The following is a 20,992-nucleotide window of genomic DNA, read 5'->3' on the forward strand; positions in this document are numbered from 1 at the left end:
TAGGGAAAGCAGCTGCAGCTGCACAGAAATGCCAATGCAATATTAGAGCTGCAGTCGATTTTCAGTTTCAAAGCATCAGTGTTAGTACTGCCTTTGGGTTGCAAACACTGCTGTCTACAAACTTAAATGTTGCTATAAACAACAAAAATAGCCAATTTTTGTTTGTTTTCACTGCTGCCAGCTGCAGTAGCTAGAGCAGCAGTAGGGTGGCTGGGTTTGCATTCTCTGTCTTCTAATGTTTCTCTTCTAGAGCCTGGTTTGGGGCCACTTCAGAACATGTACTGAGTTGTCCTTGATATTACAAAGCCAGCACATAAATGTTTTTTCATATGGAATTTAATAGTTGTTTTTCAAACCTTGCTTTAATTGCAAAGATCAAAACCTGTGGTAAGATGAGCCTTTTGAGCCTAGGAGCTGCCATGCTTGGAAACGGTGAGCATTCCCTTTAATACATGCTTCTCTGGAAGGTAAGCAGCTCTCACAATATAGCTGGTTTATTGCGCCATGCTCCAACACATTTTGCAGAAAACCTTTTTATCTGCTGGTGTGTTTTATCATTCCTGGGACAGGGAGTAGGAGTCCTAACCATTTTTTCCCCAGCAACAGTATGCTCCTCGGAGAGGACACTGCAGCATGCCCTGTCCCAGCTGGAGTAGCTCTGCTTGCTGCAGTGACATGCAGTACCGTAGGTGCTTCTGTGCCGTGGAAATGTCAGCCCTGGCTCAGGAGCTACCCTTTAGTATTTGCTCTGGGAAAGGGACTGTTACACTGGGTATATTTGCTATTTCTGTCTCAGCCTAGGAATCGGACTGGATACAACTGAAAAAAATAGTATAAGGTACAGACTGGTACAGATTGAGGGCTAACAGAAAAATGAGCACTGAGCATGGTGATCATTAAACACTTTTCAGTGTTTGTGCCTGCTTCCCTGCCTGCCCCCCCAGAATACAAGCACAGACTGAAGCAGTGCAGGAAGATCGTGCAGAATCTGTCAGCCTGCAGTCATGGAGGTGTTTCAAGTGCTGCTGTACTAAACTGAGACAATCCAAAGCATATATAAAGTATTTTTTTCCTCTTTATTTCTTGCTTTATTCCACATTGATCATCCCTCCCTACAAACATGGTGTTTGGTGTCAGTTAATCAAATCCTGGCCTGTATTTTGGGCGTCTTCTTAGTCACACCTTTGATTGAGAACTGTCTGTGGTAGTGGCTTGTCTGCTTGCCTGTGCCTATTCGGCCAGGCTGGTGATGGCTCAGTTGTGACTTTCTGTATTTGACAAATCATATTCACAGTATGGTTGCTGTTGAATAGAGAAAATTTAAGATATTAATATCAGTGGATGGATTAAAATACCAGCTGAGGATTCACTAGTCCATCACAAGGCTTTCGGTGACTCCAAGAACCATGTGGCTCTGTCCCCTTGTGAGCTGGGTGTATCAACCCTAACACGCTGTTAATGCTAGGTCAGGCTTGGTCTCGTCTTCTCATCAAGACACCGAGAACTGACAGCTTGGTACTGTAAGGTATTAACGCCTTCACATCATCAGTGCTCTGCTTGTGTGATCAAAATGCTACAGAGGAAGTCCATTTATAGTCTCCCTCTGGTCACGGTCACGGCATGTGCACTGCTGCCACATCATACTCAGAGCACTGATTCAGAGTGGCATATTTAAGCACACAGCAAAGGTATTTTATCTCAGAAATAGCCACGTTCTTTAAGTGCTGGTCACAATTTGCATGTTGAAAAGCCTGCTGAATGCCACTCTTCCCAAATATTTATTAGCATATGCCAGTTTCCTGAGCAACAGCCAGCCCTTACCCACAGGGATACATAACTCAGCGTGGTATGGCAGCAGCTCCGGCACGACCTGGTGGTCGGGTTTACCTAAGTGCAGGTGACTCCCCAACAGCCTGTGTGAGATCAGCATTAACCAGCTCCTCTGCATAGAGGTGGCCAGATGCTCAGCTCCAGCCACCCCATCACCCTGTTAAATGCTCTTCTCTTCCTGCAGAAGGGAGCTGCTGGGCTCAGCTCGTGGTCCACACAGTCACTAGTCACTGCAGTTGGACTGCTAAAGCAAATGGATGGGTTGCGCACAGGTGGATTGCTCAAAGCAGCAGCAGAGCTCTTTTCTGAGAGTAGCTAACATCCACCATCATCCACAGCCCAGCTGTTCTGTAACTGAAGTCTGCTAGCTGATTTTTGGAAAAATACACACTTTTACATCTGCTCTCTTCCCTACTCCAGTCATCACTACTTTATGTTAGAAAGATAAAACCTCTAAGTTTCTAGAAGCCTGACAAGACCTACAAGTGTTTCAAAAATATGAACAAAGGGTTTATTCATAATGCTGAGTACGCTTCAAGCTTGTCAAACTATATGCAATATGCCTGTTAAATGAACTATGCATAAAAAGCATCACGCATAGCTCTAACAGCTGTATGCATTAACTGTTAAGCCCAAATATCCTTTCCCTCCACAGCTCATTTGGACAAATACCTGCCACTTGACTGGGCGTAGCTGCCTCTGCTGTATGGTGCATACATCACTACCTCCTGATGTTTGGTTTTCTGAGACTAATGATACTACTTCCGTACTCGCCTTGTGATCAAAGCCTGTCCTTGCTATAGGAGCTTAGACTAGTGAGACACCATTTAAGACTCTTGGATTATTTTCATTGTGCCACTGGCCGGCTGCATGACAGCAGCATGTCCCTTATGTCCCCTGCCTGCTGGGCCTCACTAGAGCGACTGCTTGCCTCTGTGAAAGCAGAAACCTGCAGTAAAGATGCACCGATCCCTGTGGTGGTGCAGCGGAGGGCAGCTGAACAAAGGCAGTGTGGGGATTGCCGACATACCGGCTATGTAGATAAGTGGGAACCTCTCATCCTCTCCTTCCCCATCATCCTGTTATTTTTGTCACAATGGAAATACTGCGTTAAGCTGTTTCTGGTTCAGTGAAGGGGCATTTGCTATCCAAAGGCAGACTGTATTTGAATTTTCTTTCAAATGCCTCGTTAACTCTCTCCTGATTCACTGCATGCGCGATTATCCTGACATTCTTTTACAACATTCATCTTTCTTCTTGGGGGAGGGGCAGAAATAGTAACCCAGAGCAGTAGATAACTAACTCTGTGACTGAGCAACCTAAGGTGCCCAGCACGGACGACACGTGCATCGTGTGGCTCTGGTGATACTGCTGCAATGTTGTGAGATATACCATGGACTGTGGGTTTTGTACAGGTTCTCTTTCTCCCCTGTGCCTCACAGACTGGTCTGTCCGTTGTCTTTCCGGAATTTATTGTTGCACCATTTTTCTGCAGAAAAATAGGGCTTCACTGCCACTCCAGAATGGCTGAATAAGTCCTTTTTAGCAGGACTCCAGTATATGCTCTGCCTTCTTGGGGAAATCCTTGGTGTTCAGACAGTCCCAGTCATGCTCAGGCCCTGAGAAGCCTGTGTGTGTAAGTCTGTAGTTGTTGAAATTCAAAGGAGACTGTGACATAATAAACCTGTGGGCATTGGGCAGGCACTACTGTTGTAGTGGCCAGCAGGACCAGGTTACAAATACACCTCTGCAACAGGTCCCAAGTGTTACCTAGCTACACCATAGCTAAAGCGTGAATGGTTGAGAATGGCATCAGGCAGGTATAGACACATCATCACTGTTCAAGAGCCCCCTCACAGCCTCTAGCCATGTGGGATGTTTTTTTGGTTTTGTTTTTTTAATTGCTGGGGGTCCTTTTTTCCCTAGAGTAGGCCCTCTATGGGACATGTAGTAAATAACCATTGTCCCTCAGCATAATTACTTGAATTCTTCAGAAGACTTAAGCAGCTTAAGTGCTAAGTTTAACCACCTTAAAGACTTAAGGCTCTATCCATCCTAGACAAGCTCTGAGGCCTCAGAATACTTTCTGCTCTGAAGTATGTCTCTAAACATTGATGCTCAAGGTTTTATTTCAAGGCAGGGCTGCACTGGCAGCACACGAGCATCCTCCACCAACAACGTACCACCGAGTCCTGTTTGCCAGCTGAGGCAAAGTCACCAGTTAAGAAATTCCAGAGCATCAAATTTATGTTCTTTATGGTAGTAAACAAACTGTGTTCAAGCGATTCTGAATAAATGCTATTGAGAGCAAGGTCAGTCAAAGCAACTGCCAGACTAGCACCAACTCCTTCTCACATTGCTCATGGGGAGTAAACAGTTATCAACGCTTGTTTGGCTCAGCAGCAATGGTGCCAAAGCTGCAGCCACGTTGGCAGATTGTGCTGCTTTCTTAGGTGAAGCTGACAGTTTGACTTGCTTTGTGCACAGCTCATCAGTGATGGCAGCGTGGTGTATGCAGAAGCCCTCTGGGACCATGTCACGATGGATGACCAAGAGCTGGGATTCAAGGCCGGCGATGTCATTGAAGTAATGGATGCTACCAACAAGGAGTGGTGGTGGGGGAGGATTCTGGACAGCGAAGGCTGGTTTCCAGCCAGCTTTGTACGGGTAAGAGCTTGATGTCTCTTTATGCCTCTCCATTAGCACCAAGTGTTCTTTTTCTCCAGGTTTAGTATTCTGTAGTGACTCCTGAGCACTTTCACTGCTAGAGATAGTTGGTTCAACACGTCTTCTTACTATTCCTCTACACATGGCCCCGGCATATAGGGCCCTCCTGGCTGAGCTGCCACCAGTGTGGAGAAGTCCCTCTTTACGTGAGTAAATCAGGGCAAGGGTGGTTCAGTTCCAGACTCCGGAGCTCAGCTGAGGTGCTCCAGCTGGGGAGCTGCCCTGCATGGTGGTTTGCAGCCTGGGCTCCTGCTTACCCATATGTATATTGGCTAGTTTGTGCCCAAGCACACAGCATCCCCTTCAAGAGCAAGCAACAAATACTCTCCTAGAGGAATCACAGATGCAGCTGGCAGAGGTCTTCACTCTTGTGTCCGCTTCGGACAGTACAGATAAGCATGGCACCAAATTTAGCTTCCTCCATCTGGTGCTGGGTCCAGTGCACTGCTACATCCCAAAGTATGCAACCACCTGACTCATGCACACACCTTCTTTTAGCCCTGGAGTTTTAAAAACATCAGGCTGCTGGGCTACCCCACAGCACTGTATTCCAGGCATTTAAAAATGGAGGAGAAAACCACAAAAAAAGTCTTGGAGGTCATGTGGGACAACTGATGAGGGGGGAGATATGAAACACTTGACACTTTTGGGCCAAGACTTGTGGGCCAAGGCTCTCCCCCAGTGCCAGCTACAAAGACCATATAGAAATAGCTATACAGAACAGCCCAGACAGTCCCAGCTGTATACTACAGAGGTTGGATTAATTTCCAACAGAGCATTCTGAAACACATCTGAATTCTCTGTGCAAGTAGGGGGTAAAACAAGAGCCTGGGTAACTCCTGTGCACTCCTTTCCTGCTGTGAGGAGAATGAGTTTTTTTCCTTTCTTTGGGCTGTCACTGTTGGTGTGGATGCCTGACTCTGCTTTCACCACTTCAGGGCAGGCTCGTCAGTACTGCAAAGGCAATTAGGTGTACCTAAGGGCAGAGATTCTCAGCCCTTTAGCTCTTTATCCAGGTCACTTCAGATCACAAGTGACCCAAAACCAGGTGAAGCATGGAAGGAGGTGATACGAGGTGATCTGGTGCCTGTAGCAAAAGTTCTTGGAGAAATGGGGCAGATAGTGCTACAAAAGTTTTGAAATGCTTTGTTATAGATTGCAAGAGTCTTAGCTGGGTAACTATTATGAATAGTGGATGTTTTTGCAAGTACGATTACTAGGACCAAACTCTCAGCACTGGTGAGGACGGAACTGCTTTTTTCAGTCAAAACATAGGCCTTTTTTTCTTTCATGTTACTGCTAAGTTGAATTGTTGTCCTGGCTGGCAAAAACCTGTGATAGTGCTTCAGGGGAAAGCAGACTAGTGCTAGCATTAGGGATGCAGAGTAACAAATTCTTTTAGCAGACTAATTACAGCACTTGCTCAAGCACCTGAGTGAAGATTTCCTGCTAATTATCACTGGGTCTCAAGCTTACTGCTGGGAAGGCTGGTATGTTTGGGGACTTGGATAATCTCCAGGTCTCTCAGTTACTCCACACAAGTTTCAGGCCAAGGTCTGAGTTTAAGACTAGCCAATGTTACTCTGCTCACAGTGAAGGAAAACCAGGATTGCACATCTTGAGGGCTTTACCAGCTATTATGCCTATGCTGACAAGGGAAGGGTATGCACTATTTTTATATGTAGATACACGTGTATCAAGTGGTAAGTAATCCTGCCTAGAACAAACTACATTAAAAGTTTAAAGCAGTTCTGTGTCATTGTACTAAAAGTGCCTATAGTTACGGATGTTCCTACTTCAGTGTTTTTCACTTCTTCTCTGTGCTGAGTTGCGTACAAAATATTCCCATGGGCACTCTAAGAGCTACAATACTACTATGTAAAAGAAAGCTCATGGGTGAAACGCACCGATAATTGCCTGCTATAGACTAAAGTACTTTGCTATTGTTGACAATATAGCCTCTGTAGGACGGTGTGCCTACAAAACGCTGTTTTTCTCTGCTCATGGTGTGCTGCCATCTGATGGGCGCTATGAAGGAACCATGAGTTTCACACACAGCCCTGTAATGTAATGCCATTCCTTACCATATTATATGCCCACTGGCATCTGTATCGGCTTTATATTAACAATAAATTATCTTTAAATAATCTTGGGGAAGCAGACACTGAGAAGGCCATCTGTTATTTACAGTATGAGAACAACAATAAAGCCATACAAAAAAGCAACTATTTACTGGTTTTCCCCCCTCCCTCCCTAAGCACCCCCTCACAAGTACCTAAGCAGATTTCACTTGATAAACCATTTCCTGTCCTGACTTTGTATGTATTCTTCCTGGAGGACTCCGTATCATTCCTGTGACTTCTGTCCACAGGAGATGCCTGCTTAAAACCGCCCACGTTACACAGTAGGAGCAGCTGTCATGTGGCTTGAAAGTACCCTCCCAAAACTATCTAGCCTTGGCTTCCCTAAGGGGAAAATATGTTTGCAAGTAATATACATGTAGCAGCCCTCTTCGCTCCTTATCCTAGCTCAATCTTTGTCTGCCATTCAGTCAACTGTCCCGAACGTCTTTTCCTTGGAAGAGTTGCGTTTAGCAATACAAACGGTGAACATCTTGTGTGTCTGGCACAGCTGCGAGTAAACCAGGATGAACCCATGGAAGATTATCCCCTGAAGGTAGAGGGTGGCAAAGAGGACGACTCCAGCAGTGGCACCCGCCGCTTTGGGATGGGGCAGACCACCAAAGATCAAATGAGGACCAACGTCATCAATGAGATCATAAGCACAGAGAGAGACTACATCAAGCATCTGAAGGACATTTGTGAGGTAATGGAATAAAGGGGGAAGTGAATGTCAGAACTTGTCTGAAGGATAATAGAGTATGTCCCATTCTTGCCCAGAGAGTTACCCTAAGCGGGTAACTTTACTTTTCTGAAAATGAGACTGTATTTCCATCAGAGCCTGCTCTGCTAAATGGCGTTGCATGTTCAGAAAACAGGAGACAATCCATTACAGCAATATCCCAAATGCCTCTGATTTTGGAGCACCCACTTGGGCTCTGATTAAATGGAATTAATTGTTTCCCAAGCCAGAGAAAAGTAAATGTCTAGCACTGCTGTCCTCTTTAATGTATGTTCTGAGGTAATAAAATCACCAGCCTTCAGGCAAGTCATGCTCAGATTAAAACAACTGGGGGATGTTCAGCCAATTAGGTCTTTCACTTGCAAAGATGCTGAGTACTGCGACACCTCTTCCAGAAGAGAGACGCTGTCATATACACTGGGGTAAATGAAGGTAATTGAAAAAGAGTTTTGCAGGAACATAGTTCTTCACTGAAATGACACAAAAATGTAGTGCCTTCCAGGAGAGCCAGCTGGGGCAAAGCAGCACACACTTACCAAACAAGCCTTTCCTCTTGCAGTGTCCCCCCATGTCCTTTGTGCCCCCCTTCTCCCTTGAGTCAACCAGGCATTTCCTAACACGAGCATCCAAACCAGATCTGCAACTGGATTTAACTGGCCTAAATCTATCAGTGGATCAGTGCTGGGGTCAGAACACCCTGTAGCCTGCAGACAGATAAAGGTGTTTTTAACAGGAGAGAAAGCAGCTCTGGGACTCCTTCAAGTGTGGATTACAGTATTGTTTAAGGCAGTGATGTAACTGTGGCTTGGTTTCTATTTCTACCATGTTCTGGGTGGTATTAGAGGAAATAATAGCTAAAACATGGATGCACCTATGCAGGAAGGGGGTACAGGAACCAGGTGTACAACTGACTACAGTCCATGGGGTTTTCTGTTGATAACCAAAGGTCACAGAGCAAATGCCCAGGAAGCTTTCCAATTTGGTTTCCTCCTAGGGTTACATTAAGCAGTGCCGCAAAAGAGCTGACATGTTTACAGAAGAACAGCTGAAGACAATCTTTGGGAATATTGAGGACATCTACAGGTGCCAGAAGAAATTTGTTAAAGCACTAGAGAAGAAATTCAACAAAGACCACCCACATTTGAGTGAGGTCGGCTCATGCTTCTTGGAATATGTAAGTAAATTTGACTTCATGGGAAAAGGGTAGCTGAGCATGGATTAAGCCAGAGGATTTAGAAATTGATCTGACAGAACTGAAGCTCTGTTTAAAAAAACCCACCCAACCAAATTAAACACCACCACCCTCCTCCTGTTCAAACCCCTAGCCACCTCCCAGCCAAACATCCCCTAGCTCTTATGGCTGTGGAAAGATTTTCAAGTGCCTCAGCTTCTGAGCACTATACTCCCTGCCAGACCATGCTACTTTACACAAAAATGTAGGAAGATTCCAAAATCTCGAGCTGGACCTGAGTTTACAGCTATGGTATTTTCAGGTCAGTGCAGGATCAGCAACTGCTGATCCCGTCATTAAAAACATTCAGCTGAGCACAGGCCAGAATACACGGAAATGTCTCGGTCTCTCAGATAAGCTGCACATGCTGTAACTTGTAATATACCCTGCCCATCCCCAACTTTAGGTCTCTGGGCTTCAAAGTCTGGGGAGGATACAAATTGCCAAACCAGCCCCATGTGATAAAGGAGTAGGACCTACACAGGGAACTCACACACAGAAGTTTGAGCCAGGCCATCACCCTGAAGAATGTGGACAGTAAATCCCTTCATTTCCCTTGCAGCAAACAGAGTTTCAGATATACTCTGAATACTGCAACAACCACCCCAATGCCTGCATGGAGCTGTCCCGCCTCACCAAAGTTAACAAGTACGTCTACTTCTTCGAAGCCTGCCGCCTGCTGCAGAAGATGATCGACATCTCTCTGGATGGGTTTCTACTGACGCCCGTGCAGAAAATCTGCAAATATCCACTGCAACTGGCTGAACTGCTCAAATACACCAACCCCCAACACAGGTAGGTCAGCATGGTGGGGAGGGAAGGAGTGAGACTGGTCTCATGGAAATGGACTAATACAGAATCATGTATTGAGGGCAGCTTGCCAAGAGCAGCTGATACTATGATTCTTCTGGGTTACCTTGTAGAAACCAGGAAAAAAAAGTATTTTTCTATCAAATACATCATTTTCCGTTACAGTATCACTAGGCTTTCCTGTTTGTTACAGACCTGGAGGTGCAAGGTCCACCTTATTAATGGTACTTTTCTATTTTATTTGGCCCACATATCTGTGATACCAGCACATACATACTTTGGAGTTAAATGTTTCCGGTGGTGGTGTTGAAAACTTTGCCTCCAAAAGCACTAGTTGAATATACCCCAAAATGCCCATGTAACTAGACCACAGCATGTCAGGGCTGCGTGGTAGTCATGAATTTTGCCCAGCGCTTCCCCAGTGGGAAGTCGTGGCCTACAGCAGTCAAGCCATGCATACTCGGTGCTTCTTCAGCACAGCTCAAAAGCCTCCAAATCCATTGCTCCGTTTCACGGTGAAGGCACTGTCCTCGGCTGAAACAACTATGTCACTTAATCAAGCATCTGAAATAATTAGCTACAGAAATTAAAACATGAAAAAATCTGTATTAAAGGAAAGTGTTGAGAGTGCTCCATTGTGGCTTAATTTTACCTTCCTACTTACAGCACTGCTACTTAGAACAGTTTTAAACATGGCTTATTAAATCTATAAGCATGTTGTTCTGAAGCTAACCTCTTAACAGAAAGCTCCTTAATGCGGTAAGCAGATGTTTTGAAAATAGCGTTAGAGACAAGTTCTGCAGAACAGCTCCTTCCCAGCTACTCTAAACTCGGCAGAAGTAGCTGATGGCAGCAGATGGTGAGTGGGGGAGCGTAGATCAGCTTCTGTCCTACCCTTCCAGATAAACCATTGGCTCCTATTTGAAATGAAGCCAGTTATTGCTGAACTGCCTTACCTATGCATGACAGAATCAGTCCCTGTATGAAAACAGTGGCATTATGAATATATTGTATTATGTTGCGGGGAAAAAAACGAGGCTTGGAAAGCCCTGGATATTCTTCCAGCAACTCGTATTTACACCTCTGCAGCTGAATTTGATTGCTTACCCCCTTCCCTTCCACAAATTGGGCCTGGATTTGTTACAAGACTATAACCTGTGCCTGAAAACCAGCATGCATCTGAAAAGCTGCCCACAGAAACATGTACCTCCGACTTCCAGTATAAAACAGCTGGGATAACTGCAAGCGGAACTCATGTTTTCTGCTCTCCAGCCCTAGATCATGGTAGGCTGCACTCCTTTGGGGTGTAGGTACAATAAGCATGTGTCATTTTGTCATGCCTAACACCTCTGCCCTACCCTAGGGATTTTAAAGATGTCGAAGCTGCCTTAAATGCCATGAAGAATGTTGCTCGGCTCATCAATGAGAGAAAGCGGAGGCTGGAGAACATTGACAAAATTGCTCAGTGGCAGAGTTCAATAGAAGACTGGGAGGTAAGAGACTTACTTTCCCCATGAATTGAATGTTCTGTGTTGCCCCTCTTCCCCCTCCCCTCCAACAGCTTCCGCCTACAGCAAGATCTTCATGAGGATTACTACCTAGCCCCACCTCAGTTCTGCTGCCCCTCTTTGTGTGTGGTTTTTTTATTTAAACAGATGTGATCTTTTAGTACAACTGAAAAGGTCTTTGCGTGTTCCCTGGGATTTTTCCTTCACCATTTTCCTTGCAGAACAAAATCAACATGTAGGTTGGTGAAATCCTATTATTTTCCTCTTGCCCCCATTTTATCTTGAGTGATTTCAAACTCTCAAGATGGGCAGAATTGCCCCTTAATGCTTAATAAGCCACGTTATTCTTGCAGAAAGGCAAGCTCTGATAGAGCGGCAAAGGAAGCCAAAGTTCCCTGCAGACTCATTAAAAAAATTGCTACATAAAAGAAACAAAACTACTAATTTTCTAAATCTTAGACTTAATAAAACCAGACTGTCTCCCTCTCCAAGGATGTCAGGCTAAATTCTCAGCTCTCTGCTTATGTGCCTCCTTTAATGTCAGGGATGGATCAGCTGCCCTGAGCAGACTCCCTGGTACAGGAGCTCTTTTCATTTAACACACTGTTGTTAAGGGCACAGCACCTCCCTGATGTGACAAGGACTGTCCTCCAGCACAGAAGCTCCCTCTCATTCCCAGAGGAGAGAAAAAAAGAGGCCCCACAGGCCCCTCAGCTTGGCTAAGGTTCTCCTACGAGACTACAGGCTTATTTCTTCTCCCCTGTTTTCAGATGGCTGAGACCAACCTGTTCTTTGTGCTGTTCTCAGGGTGAAGATGTCCTAGTCAGAAGCTCAGAACTCATCTATTCTGGGGAATTAACCAAAATCTCCCACCCTCAAGCCAAGAGCCAACAGAGGATGTTCTTCCTCTTTGATCACCAGCTTGTCTGCTGCAAGAAGGTAACCTCACTAGCCAGGCACAAAATGCTCTCTCTTACAAGGCTAAAGAATTTGAGTCAACTCCTCTACCCCTTTGTTGCCTTAATGCTTACTGGCATCATATGTGCTTCTGGCACAGAGATTTTTATGTGCATTCGTTGCAGTCTTTTCTCTGACATCCTGGTGTGTCCCGTGCACCTGACCACAGCAATAAGCTACAGGAACTAACTACCGGCCTAATCCTTATAGCAGGAGAGGAAAGCATCGCACTGCTTCTAGGGTTAGTGTATGGGTTTGTTTTATACAACTCAAGTATGAGTAGTCACCCATTTTATTTTAAATATGTTGGGGTTTTTTTTCAACTGTACTGCCACTTGAGATTAATGTCATATTCAGAAGGTAACTGCAGCTTTGACAAAGAGCTGTGGGCCTTGACAGTCAGTAAGACCATATTAACACCATATGTAAGTCTGTAAGTACAGCCCATGCTATTTTTCATAACCTAAGTAATAAAAGAAATCTTCCTTCGTAGAGCAAATGGAAGGTATCTTCCACTGGAATTTCAGAACTGAACAAATTTTTTTTGCATTCTCCACGGCATACAGGTAGTTCCAGGTAACTTAGGCATGAGACCCTCACTGTTTTATCACTGCTCTCAAATTTACTTTTCATTGTCAACACAAAAAACCTAAAGCTAATTAGCATTTTTTTGGCTTTCTAACTGGGACAGTAGGATTCAAATACTATTTTCTGACACTGGCTTAATGAGGATTTGGGATCACGTGTAAGAACACAAGCTTGCTTCTCATTCAGAGCTCTTCAGGGCAGCTGATGTCCCACAAAGGTAGATGCCAGCCTATCCTGACCCCACCACTCTAAGAAACCACGCGATTCCCCTCACTGCTAACGGTGTCAACAGAAGCTTAGCACTCTGCCATTCCATAGATTCAAATCCAGTATCAAATTTTTTCTTACAAGACTGTAATGACTGCCAATAAGATTAAATTACTCCATCATAGCAAAGAAAATAAATGTTTAAGGAAGGGACAGGACAGGACCAGTAATGTCTGTATGAGTCTGTGTGATCTCTCTTACAGGACCTTCTGCGCCGGGACATCTTGTATTATAAGAGTCGGATCAACATGGATGATATGGAAATACTGGATGTAGAAGATGGGAAGGACAAGGACTTCAATATCAGCGTGAAAAATGCATTTAAGTTGCACTGCCAAGACACAGAGGAAGTCCACTTATTCTGTGCAAAAAAGCCTGAGCAGAAACAGCGCTGGCTGAAGGCATTTGAGAATGAAAGGAGACAGGTTCAGCTCGACCAGGAGACGGGTATGGAAAGAGCAATGCTGTGAGGCAGTGGTTTTTTGTGGGGGTGGGTTGTTTGTTTGGGTTTTTTTTCCTTCTTTTTTTAACCACCAGCCAATGCATAGGAGTGAAAGGGGGGAAGCCAGTCCATGCTGCAGTCCAGCTCTGGGCTGCTGAATTGCACATTTTGAATGAACCTGTGGAATTGAAAAAAAAAAAAAATACAAACCACTGTAAGCAGACACTGCAGTATGTCCTCAGAGAGGCTGACATGTCTTTAATGAGTTCAGGCAGGGCTGACAAAATAGTTAATACATTACATACAGCTTCCATTATTTTGCAGCATAGTGTGAGCACCCAACTTGGCAATATCTATACAAAACATGTTCAGTCGAGGGTTTTCATTGTTTTGTCCAAATGCTGCTTAATTCAGATACATGTGATCCAATGAGATTTGAACCACAACTGGTCTGGACTGGCTTCTTCACCCAGTAAAGCATGGGGTGAAGGGCAGGCAGTAAACCTTGCACGAGAGGCAGGGAGAGTTGTGCAGCACAGCACAGGCTGGAGCAGGGGGCAGTACATGCCCCTTCCAGCTTTGGGAGTAATTTTAGCTTGTGACCTCTCACCTCAGGTTTTCCTACCCCTGTATTTCCCTTACTGTCTACGCCAGTGTCTTCCCATGAGATACAAAATGACGACCTGCTGCTGACAAACTCTATTTTATCTTCAAGGTTTTTCAATCACAGAGGTGCAGAAAAAGCAGGCAATGCTGAATGCCAGCAAGCAGCACCATACTGGGAAGCCTAAGGGTGAGTCACACCTGAACATACAAATGCTGCTAAAACTGGGGGTGGGGGGTGGTTATACATTTACTATATGGGAATAGTTTCAGTGAAGTGGCATTAACAAACTCTTGAGAAGGCCAGACGGTGAGCTCTGATGTGACAATCTGCAGAATCGTTCCTGGCAGATTCAGACAGCTGGAGTCAGGCAACTATTCCTAACTACAGGAGAGCTGCTTTGCACCTCATCGCTGAGCGCTGTGCCAGAAATCAGTTACGTACAAGCAGGCAGCTTCTATTCAAAAGCTAGTTCACAGCCTCGCCCTAGAAGCCAGGCTCTCCAAGCAGTATGGCATTCCCTTTGTGAAAAGACAAGATGAAGTTTTGCAGTAATGCCCCCAATGGGGGAACTGGACTCGATGATCTTAAAGGTCTTTTCCATCCTAAATGATTCTATGATTCTACGATGCAAAGAGGGTCCATAAAGGTCACTGCAGCAGGGACTATTCCTGCCTGGGCAGTTGTGCCTCTGGAAGATGCTTTGAAACCTGTGATTTTGGCAGAATGCCATGGGTAGGTACCGTGCTCATTGACACGAGCTGTTTGTTAAAACTTTTAAGAGACAAGGAAGATTTAGCAGCAGCCAGGGGAGTGTGAACTCAAGCAACAGAAAGGAAGGTTCCTGTGCCCACAGCACTGGCAGCTGAAGATTCCTGCTACCCGACTTTGTGATGTCACCACCGCTCTTTATAGCCAGAGGAAGAGATGTCACTTGCTTTCCTCTGGACCCACAGAGAGGCAACCACTTCCTCTTGGCGGTACCAGCCAGCAGTTAAATCCTAGCCAAATCTCCAGTAAGAAAGCTTGGCTAAATTTCAAAACAAGTCAGAAGTAAAATTTGGCTGCAAACAGAGGGAAGTTTGGAAGGAGGCCAGACCTCTCTAACAGAGCAAAGCCCTAGGGATGAAGTACTACAGGAGACCCCACAAGCCAGCCCTGTCTGCAGGCTAGGTACTGGCCATTACGATTCAGACATCCAGTGCAGGAAGTTGTAACAGGCAACAGAGGCACATGCACATCAGCTGCTTCTCCCAAAACAACCAAAGTCACCAGTTAAGTTTGCCACTAATGATAAGCTACAGCTATTTAGCCCTGCTGCAGTGGTGACAGGTGTCAGTTATGCTTCACATTTCTGGGACTTCCACAGCATCAACTCTAATCCTCAAAAGCAGTGCTGAAACTAACGGTAATACCAAGACCAACCCAATTCACTCCCCTGCAGCTTTAACAGGGACTGGACAGGGCTGGGGAAGGGAGCGGTGCTCAACTAACATGCTTCCCCATCTCCTTCTCATCACAGCTGTCACCAGGCCATACTATGACTTTCTGATGCGTCAGAAGCATCCCACCCTGCCCACGACACTCCCTCAGCAGCAAGTCTTCATGCTGGCAGAGCCCAAGCGCAAGCCCTCGAACTTCTGGCAGAACATCAGCAGGCTGACGCCCTTCCGGAAATAAGGGCAGCACCGTGTTTGTGCCTGAACCCCTTCTGAGAAAGCACTTTATCTGTCAGTCCTGGGAGGTGGAACACAGGTTCTCCCAATCCTTTGTTTACAGAGGATGGCACATGTGGCTCCTGCCTTCCCTATTTATTTTGCAGACCGACTGACCACACTGGCTCTGAGGTGAGACACTGCGTGTGTGCTTGCGCACGTGTGCATTTGTGTCAGTCCCATCGAGCCAGCCTTGCACAGCGCCCAAGAGGCAAACTTCCAGGAAGAGATCACAGGAGGGAGCCTGACATGTTTCGTCTGAAAAGATTTTGCCTGTCAGCTGTACTTTGACTCACTCCTTCCTGCTGTGAACACTACTGCTGTCTGGCAGCTGTCAGAGAGGGGATGGCAGCTGATAACACCTGCCAGCTCTGTGTCCACTGACATGCTCAGAACAACAGTTCAGAGTCACTGACATTATACGTTTCCCATGGAGGGATAAACCCTTCTGCTCTCTGCCCACCCCCGCTCCCCACATTTCTCAGAGACATGATCCTCCTACACACTTCTAACTAATCCAGTTAGCCTTTGCAGGCACTCAGACAAGACAACAGTGAGTATTGCACTGTGACCTTCTCCTTCCTTTAGTTCAACACCACTGATGAACTATGTAGTACATTAAACTGTGCCAATCAACCTGCAGCATGAGTAAAGTTCAAGAATCTCTCTAGTGGGTTTGAGTTACGTAAGTAAGTTAGAAAAATGTGCCTAATCAATACCGTACTCAATTCCTTAGATTCTCGTCTCTCCATCAGTCTGCCATATTTCCTGGCCAATGAAAATGCTCATTGTTTGTAATGTGTTTATTTATGGTAAAAATCAGAACTGTGTATTTTGTAAGTCTGTAATTGTTCTTGTCAGATGTTGTTAACTTGATGCCTGTTTTGTCTGTTTTTTGGTTTTTTTTTTTTTTAAGAAAGGTCAATATTTGCAAACCTAGCTCCCAGAAGTCAGAGTCTACAGTTCAACTCTGAAAGACTAAAACCATGGTTGTTATGCAAACTCCCACAGACCCTCAATTCAAGGGGTATTACTACAGGTTTTTGACACCTTTAAAAAAAAATGGAAAGACACTTTAAAAAGGCCTAAATTTGGCACTAAGAGCCCCACTTTAAGTACCCAAGTTTCAAACTGTGGCCAAAAAGAATTCATCTAAACCTTGGTTAGCAAAAGGAAAGATTTGCCTTACCATAGTGAGAGTTAGAAGCCATACTGACTGAATTCCCTAGCTTAGGAGACATCCTGTGACATTGGAAGGAAGACACCTGCTCCTTCCAACACGATGCTAGTGTGAATGAGCACTAACTGTCTGCAGAGCTCAGAAGTCCAGTGTTTGTTGATGCTGTAGCTGACCAAAGTCTGGTCATCCAGGGATATCTGAATTCAGTAGCATGTACAAAGTCATTCTTGCACTATATCTTCCCCCCAGACCGGGGCAACATTTAATTTCATAAAGAAACTTGTAAAAGTGACTCTCAGTCTGTGTTTGTCTCCAACATGTCTATCTGTGTGAACTTGTTTCTCTTCAAAGTCACTGTAGAGATCCTGCTCTTGCAGCTTAAAAAAAACCTGACCACTCATCACTAGACCACTGACCACTAATCAGTAGAAACCATGCTAGAAGGTTACCCTCAACAAAGCCACCCTTCAGATGGAAGGCTGGTGAAGCAGAGACCATATCGGAGACGTGCCGGTCACTTAGAACACTGATCAAGCTTAGCAAGTCACCAGCTCCCAAATTCCTGCTAGTTACTTGAATGGAAAACATGTCTAGGAAACATCAAAAAAGCTGCAGGGGATGCTCAAGCCCACTTTGAGCAATATGGAATTAAAGAGGAACAGCAAAGGCCAAGAAGTAAGAAACACACTTGAAAGACAACCCACCTGCCCCAGCTGCAGCCTGCTCCCTAGCCCTTCTTCCTGGGAAAACACAACTCCATGCCTGTCTCCTAGGCAGAACCAGGTGTGACATCACCATTCAATACAGTCCTACAGACAGTGGTGACTAAAAACCCCAAAAAGCTCCCTCTCATGCGGAAGCACAAGAGATGTCTGCCCATGGAAGGTTTAGCACTTCCCTGCCCCCCCCATCACCCCACACAACAGAGGAAAATGGGGCTTACCAAACTGGAAGCAGAGCCTGGAGATGCTGTCTGTCTGCCTCACAGTGACCTGAACCAGCATAAGCATTTACAGGTCTGGTCTGTCATTTGTCAAAAAACGTGCACCTCTAATGGCAGGCAGCAGTTGGGAAAACAAGCCAGTGGGACATTGCAGGAATGGCCTTCAAACACTGCACAAGCAGGTGCAGTTCACTAAAACTGGGAAGGAGAAAAAACAACTAAAAAAAAAAAATCAGCCCTCATTTGTGCATTATCAGCCCTACAGTGCTCAGCAGTGCCTGTCCTCACCATCTTGTCCCTTCAACCCACCCCCTGCCTTCCATGAGCCCTGGCTAAGCTCCCCTCATGGTCCAGAGCATAGTGGCAGCCTAAGCTTTAGCAGCCAACATGAAAAATCTTTTGACAGCTGGGCCTCTCAACCTGAACTAAGAAACAGAACATTTGTTCTCTACACTTGAGGACAGTGTGCCAATACTGCGGGGGGGGGGATGGGGGACTGGGAAAAAACATAAAAAGTAATTTATACTCTGTAAGAAGCCACTGAGATCAGGCTCCACTACTCACTTCTTGCCAAGTACCAAAATTAACAGTGACACCTCCCAGACCCATGCCAGGTTACTGAGTGCTCTGCATGCCATGAGCATTACATGGTTTGGACATTTGCTCCCCCGCTCTAAATGCTAGGAAGAGCTGCCTGTCCATAGTACAGCCTCTGCTAAGTCCCATAGGCTGCAGACACAGAGTCTGCCCCCGACCCCCTGGCAGGGGGAGGGCAGCAGCTCTGCTGGGCTAACCCAGACACAGCAAATGGTGCTCCTCAACGCTGGGGGCTTTACCTGCAGCCCCCTGTTCCCACAGCTACACCAGTATTAGCATAATGCCCTCGTACAACAACAAACATTCACCCCCAACAAGCTTAAGCCTTTGTGCACACACACACACACCTACCTCCTTCTGCCTTTCAGGGGTACAACCCCATGCTTGCTGCCTGACTCTGTGCTGCCTGCTCTGCACTCGCCCTAAGCAGAGCAACATGCCAGTGGGACAGCACAGCATCCATAGGGCTGAATGACCCTTGCTGCATTGCCACAGCCAGAACAGGGTCAGACAGTCACAGCCAGCACCCCTCAGTAAGAGAAGGCAATTGTCACTTTTGTGTTTAACCTAAGTGTCTGCACTCTCCTTTCCTTATCCATGGCGTGTTTGTTTTGATTGGCCAGGAAGAAAGTCTGTTGGCACAGAAGTGATCAGTTTTCTGAGCTTATCAATCAGCTTTGTAGTAGGTGGGGGGACAAATGCTGGATTGGACCAGTGACCACAGGCTGGAAGGGCCTTGGGACAATGCCCCCCACAACACACGCACACATCCTCAACGCAAGACCAACCATGAAGCTGCATCAGGGTGCTCATGGTCTTGTCCAGTTGCTATCTGGGTATGCTCAAGGATGGAGATTCCCCTGACACTTTGGGTCCCTGTTCAATACCTCACTGTCCACATTATGAAAAAAAGTTCTTACATCTATTCAAAGTTTCCCTTGCTGCAACTTCTGATCTGTTTTTAATTTATATGTTGCTTTATACACTCAGCTTTACATCTACATTGAAGTCACCCCAGTACAAATCCCGACCTATTCTACTGAATGAAATGGGGTGACAGTGGCACAGTACCCTAAAGCACAGCAGCTTTGAAGGGCAATAAAAAATGCCCCTGCCCTCCCCTCGCTAAAAGGCATGTAAGAATTGGCTACTATTAGTTATCTGTGTAGCAATACTCTGAACAGTAAATATGCATCGAGTTGTTTAAATTATCAGCTTATTTACCATCTCTTCCAGAACTTACTCCATATCTGACCAGTGCACATTTATGGAGAGAACCTTTTTATAGAAATCTTTCTAAGTGCCAAAACAGACTCCTCTGGCCAAACAATACCAGCTGATGAAAGGTTATTTATTTCTAGTAGAGAGAAATACATTCTCTACTTGACTGCCTATCGGTACTCTTCCTAAAACGTGTCTTCAGTTGGGATTCTAGTCTTTCAAGAAACATTTGAAGCTAGGATCCGATCCCCTATGCAAGACTGAAATCAGGTATAAAAGCTGATCACACTGAAAGAGATGGAAACCCTGTAACACAGTAGGCAGAGTTACAGCAGTGACAATGATAAACAGGTAAGAATCAAACTCACTTTTCTCAACATACCTACCAATGCACCGGCATGTCAATAGACCACTTTGTAAATCTGAAGAGGATTTCATCGAGAAATGCCATCCTTTATTTTCTACCCAGCGCTACTTTCTGAATCTCTAACCACAAAACCTATTATTTCCTGAACAAACTGTGTAATCAGATCATGTGTAACCTCCCCTGGTTTTAAATGATTAGACACTCAAAAGTCATCTCATCTCCTAAGTTACTGATTAAATGGTAAAACGTATGTATGTTAGACAGTGGTAACAGACTAACCAACAGTGCATTTCCCTCCTCTTCACCCTGGCGTCTGGATTTTGAATGGAGTTACTCACATTGTGCTGTCAATTAGAAGTATCAGGGAGAATGCATGTGTAGGACAGAAAGCGTTCGTGTACACATTACACAGGTGTGTAGTAGGTAGGTTACGTAGGTTCACAAGGCCATCATCTAAACTGGTAATAAAGGGGTTTTCTGGCATATGAACAACAGGTCAAGCACAGCTTCTGTCAAGCTTTCCGGGCTTACTGGACAACACAATCTTACCAGACAACACAATCTTACCAGATTCACAAGAAGAGTCCTTTTGAAGCAGGAATAAGCAGAGACATGAGACTTCAGCACCCACTTCTCTGGAGATGAACCTTCTACATGGCCAGAAATGCAGATTTTCATGCAAAACAAACTGAAGCTCCTGACATGAGTCTGAACAGCACCAATCATTCCAGATTTCAGGGTAGAACCTACCTAACTACTCAGAAAAATACTTCTGCATTAGCTACATAAGGAGGACAAGATGACTTGATCCAGGGGTGGTTTGGGGGGTTTTGGCTCTATCTTTTCCCCTCCTTCTGTAGCTATCCATTTAGGAAGCTGCTTCTGAAAAACAGCCATGGTTCTTAATGAGTAAAATCTGCCCGGATTTCACTTGGACAAGTAAAATACAGACTTATGTAAAGCACGTGAACCAATCAGAAGAATGATTTGCTGAAGCTACCAGTAAAATTAAAAGAATCAGTGACTGCTAAATAATCTAGTTTCTGCTCTGACAAAAAAAAAAAATTCTCTAATTTGAACTATTAGTTTGGAATAACCAAGTCAGAAAAGGTGGGTGCATACACTAGAAAAATACCTATGCTT

At 45.2% G+C, this 20,992-nt stretch overlaps 1 protein-coding gene across 1 annotated transcript; it reads left to right on the forward strand.

Moving 5' to 3' along the window:
• Positions 1-3,698: 3,698 nt before the first annotated feature.
• ARHGEF4 (Rho guanine nucleotide exchange factor (GEF) 4) lies at positions 3,699-16,726 on the forward strand. The gene is made up of 11 exons (XM_009318868.1): positions 3,699-3,707; positions 4,318-4,497; positions 7,189-7,383; positions 8,414-8,593; positions 9,213-9,445; positions 10,824-10,953; positions 11,776-11,907; positions 12,984-13,227; positions 13,938-14,019; positions 14,256-14,266; positions 15,349-16,726. The coding sequence occupies exons 1-11, from the start codon at positions 3,699-3,701 to the stop codon at positions 15,504-15,506; spliced, it is 1,554 nt and encodes a 517-aa protein (XP_009317143.1). The 3' UTR covers positions 15,507-16,726.
• The last annotated feature ends 4,266 nt before the right edge of the window (positions 16,727-20,992 follow it).

Source organism: Pygoscelis adeliae, unplaced genomic scaffold (assembly GCF_000699105.1).
Source record: "Pygoscelis adeliae isolate BGI_AS28 unplaced genomic scaffold, ASM69910v1 Scaffold30, whole genome shotgun sequence".
NCBI lineage: Eukaryota > Metazoa > Chordata > Aves > Sphenisciformes > Spheniscidae > Pygoscelis > Pygoscelis adeliae.

Coding starts and splice junctions, on each gene's coding strand:
- ARHGEF4 (XM_009318868.1), top strand. Junction 7,384..8,413: donor ATCTGAAGGACATTTGTGAG/GTAATGGAATAA, acceptor GTTTCCTCCTAG/GGTTACATTAAGCAGTGCCG. Junction 9,446..10,823: donor TACACCAACCCCCAACACAG/GTAGGTCAGCAT, acceptor GCCCTACCCTAG/GGATTTTAAAGATGTCGAAG.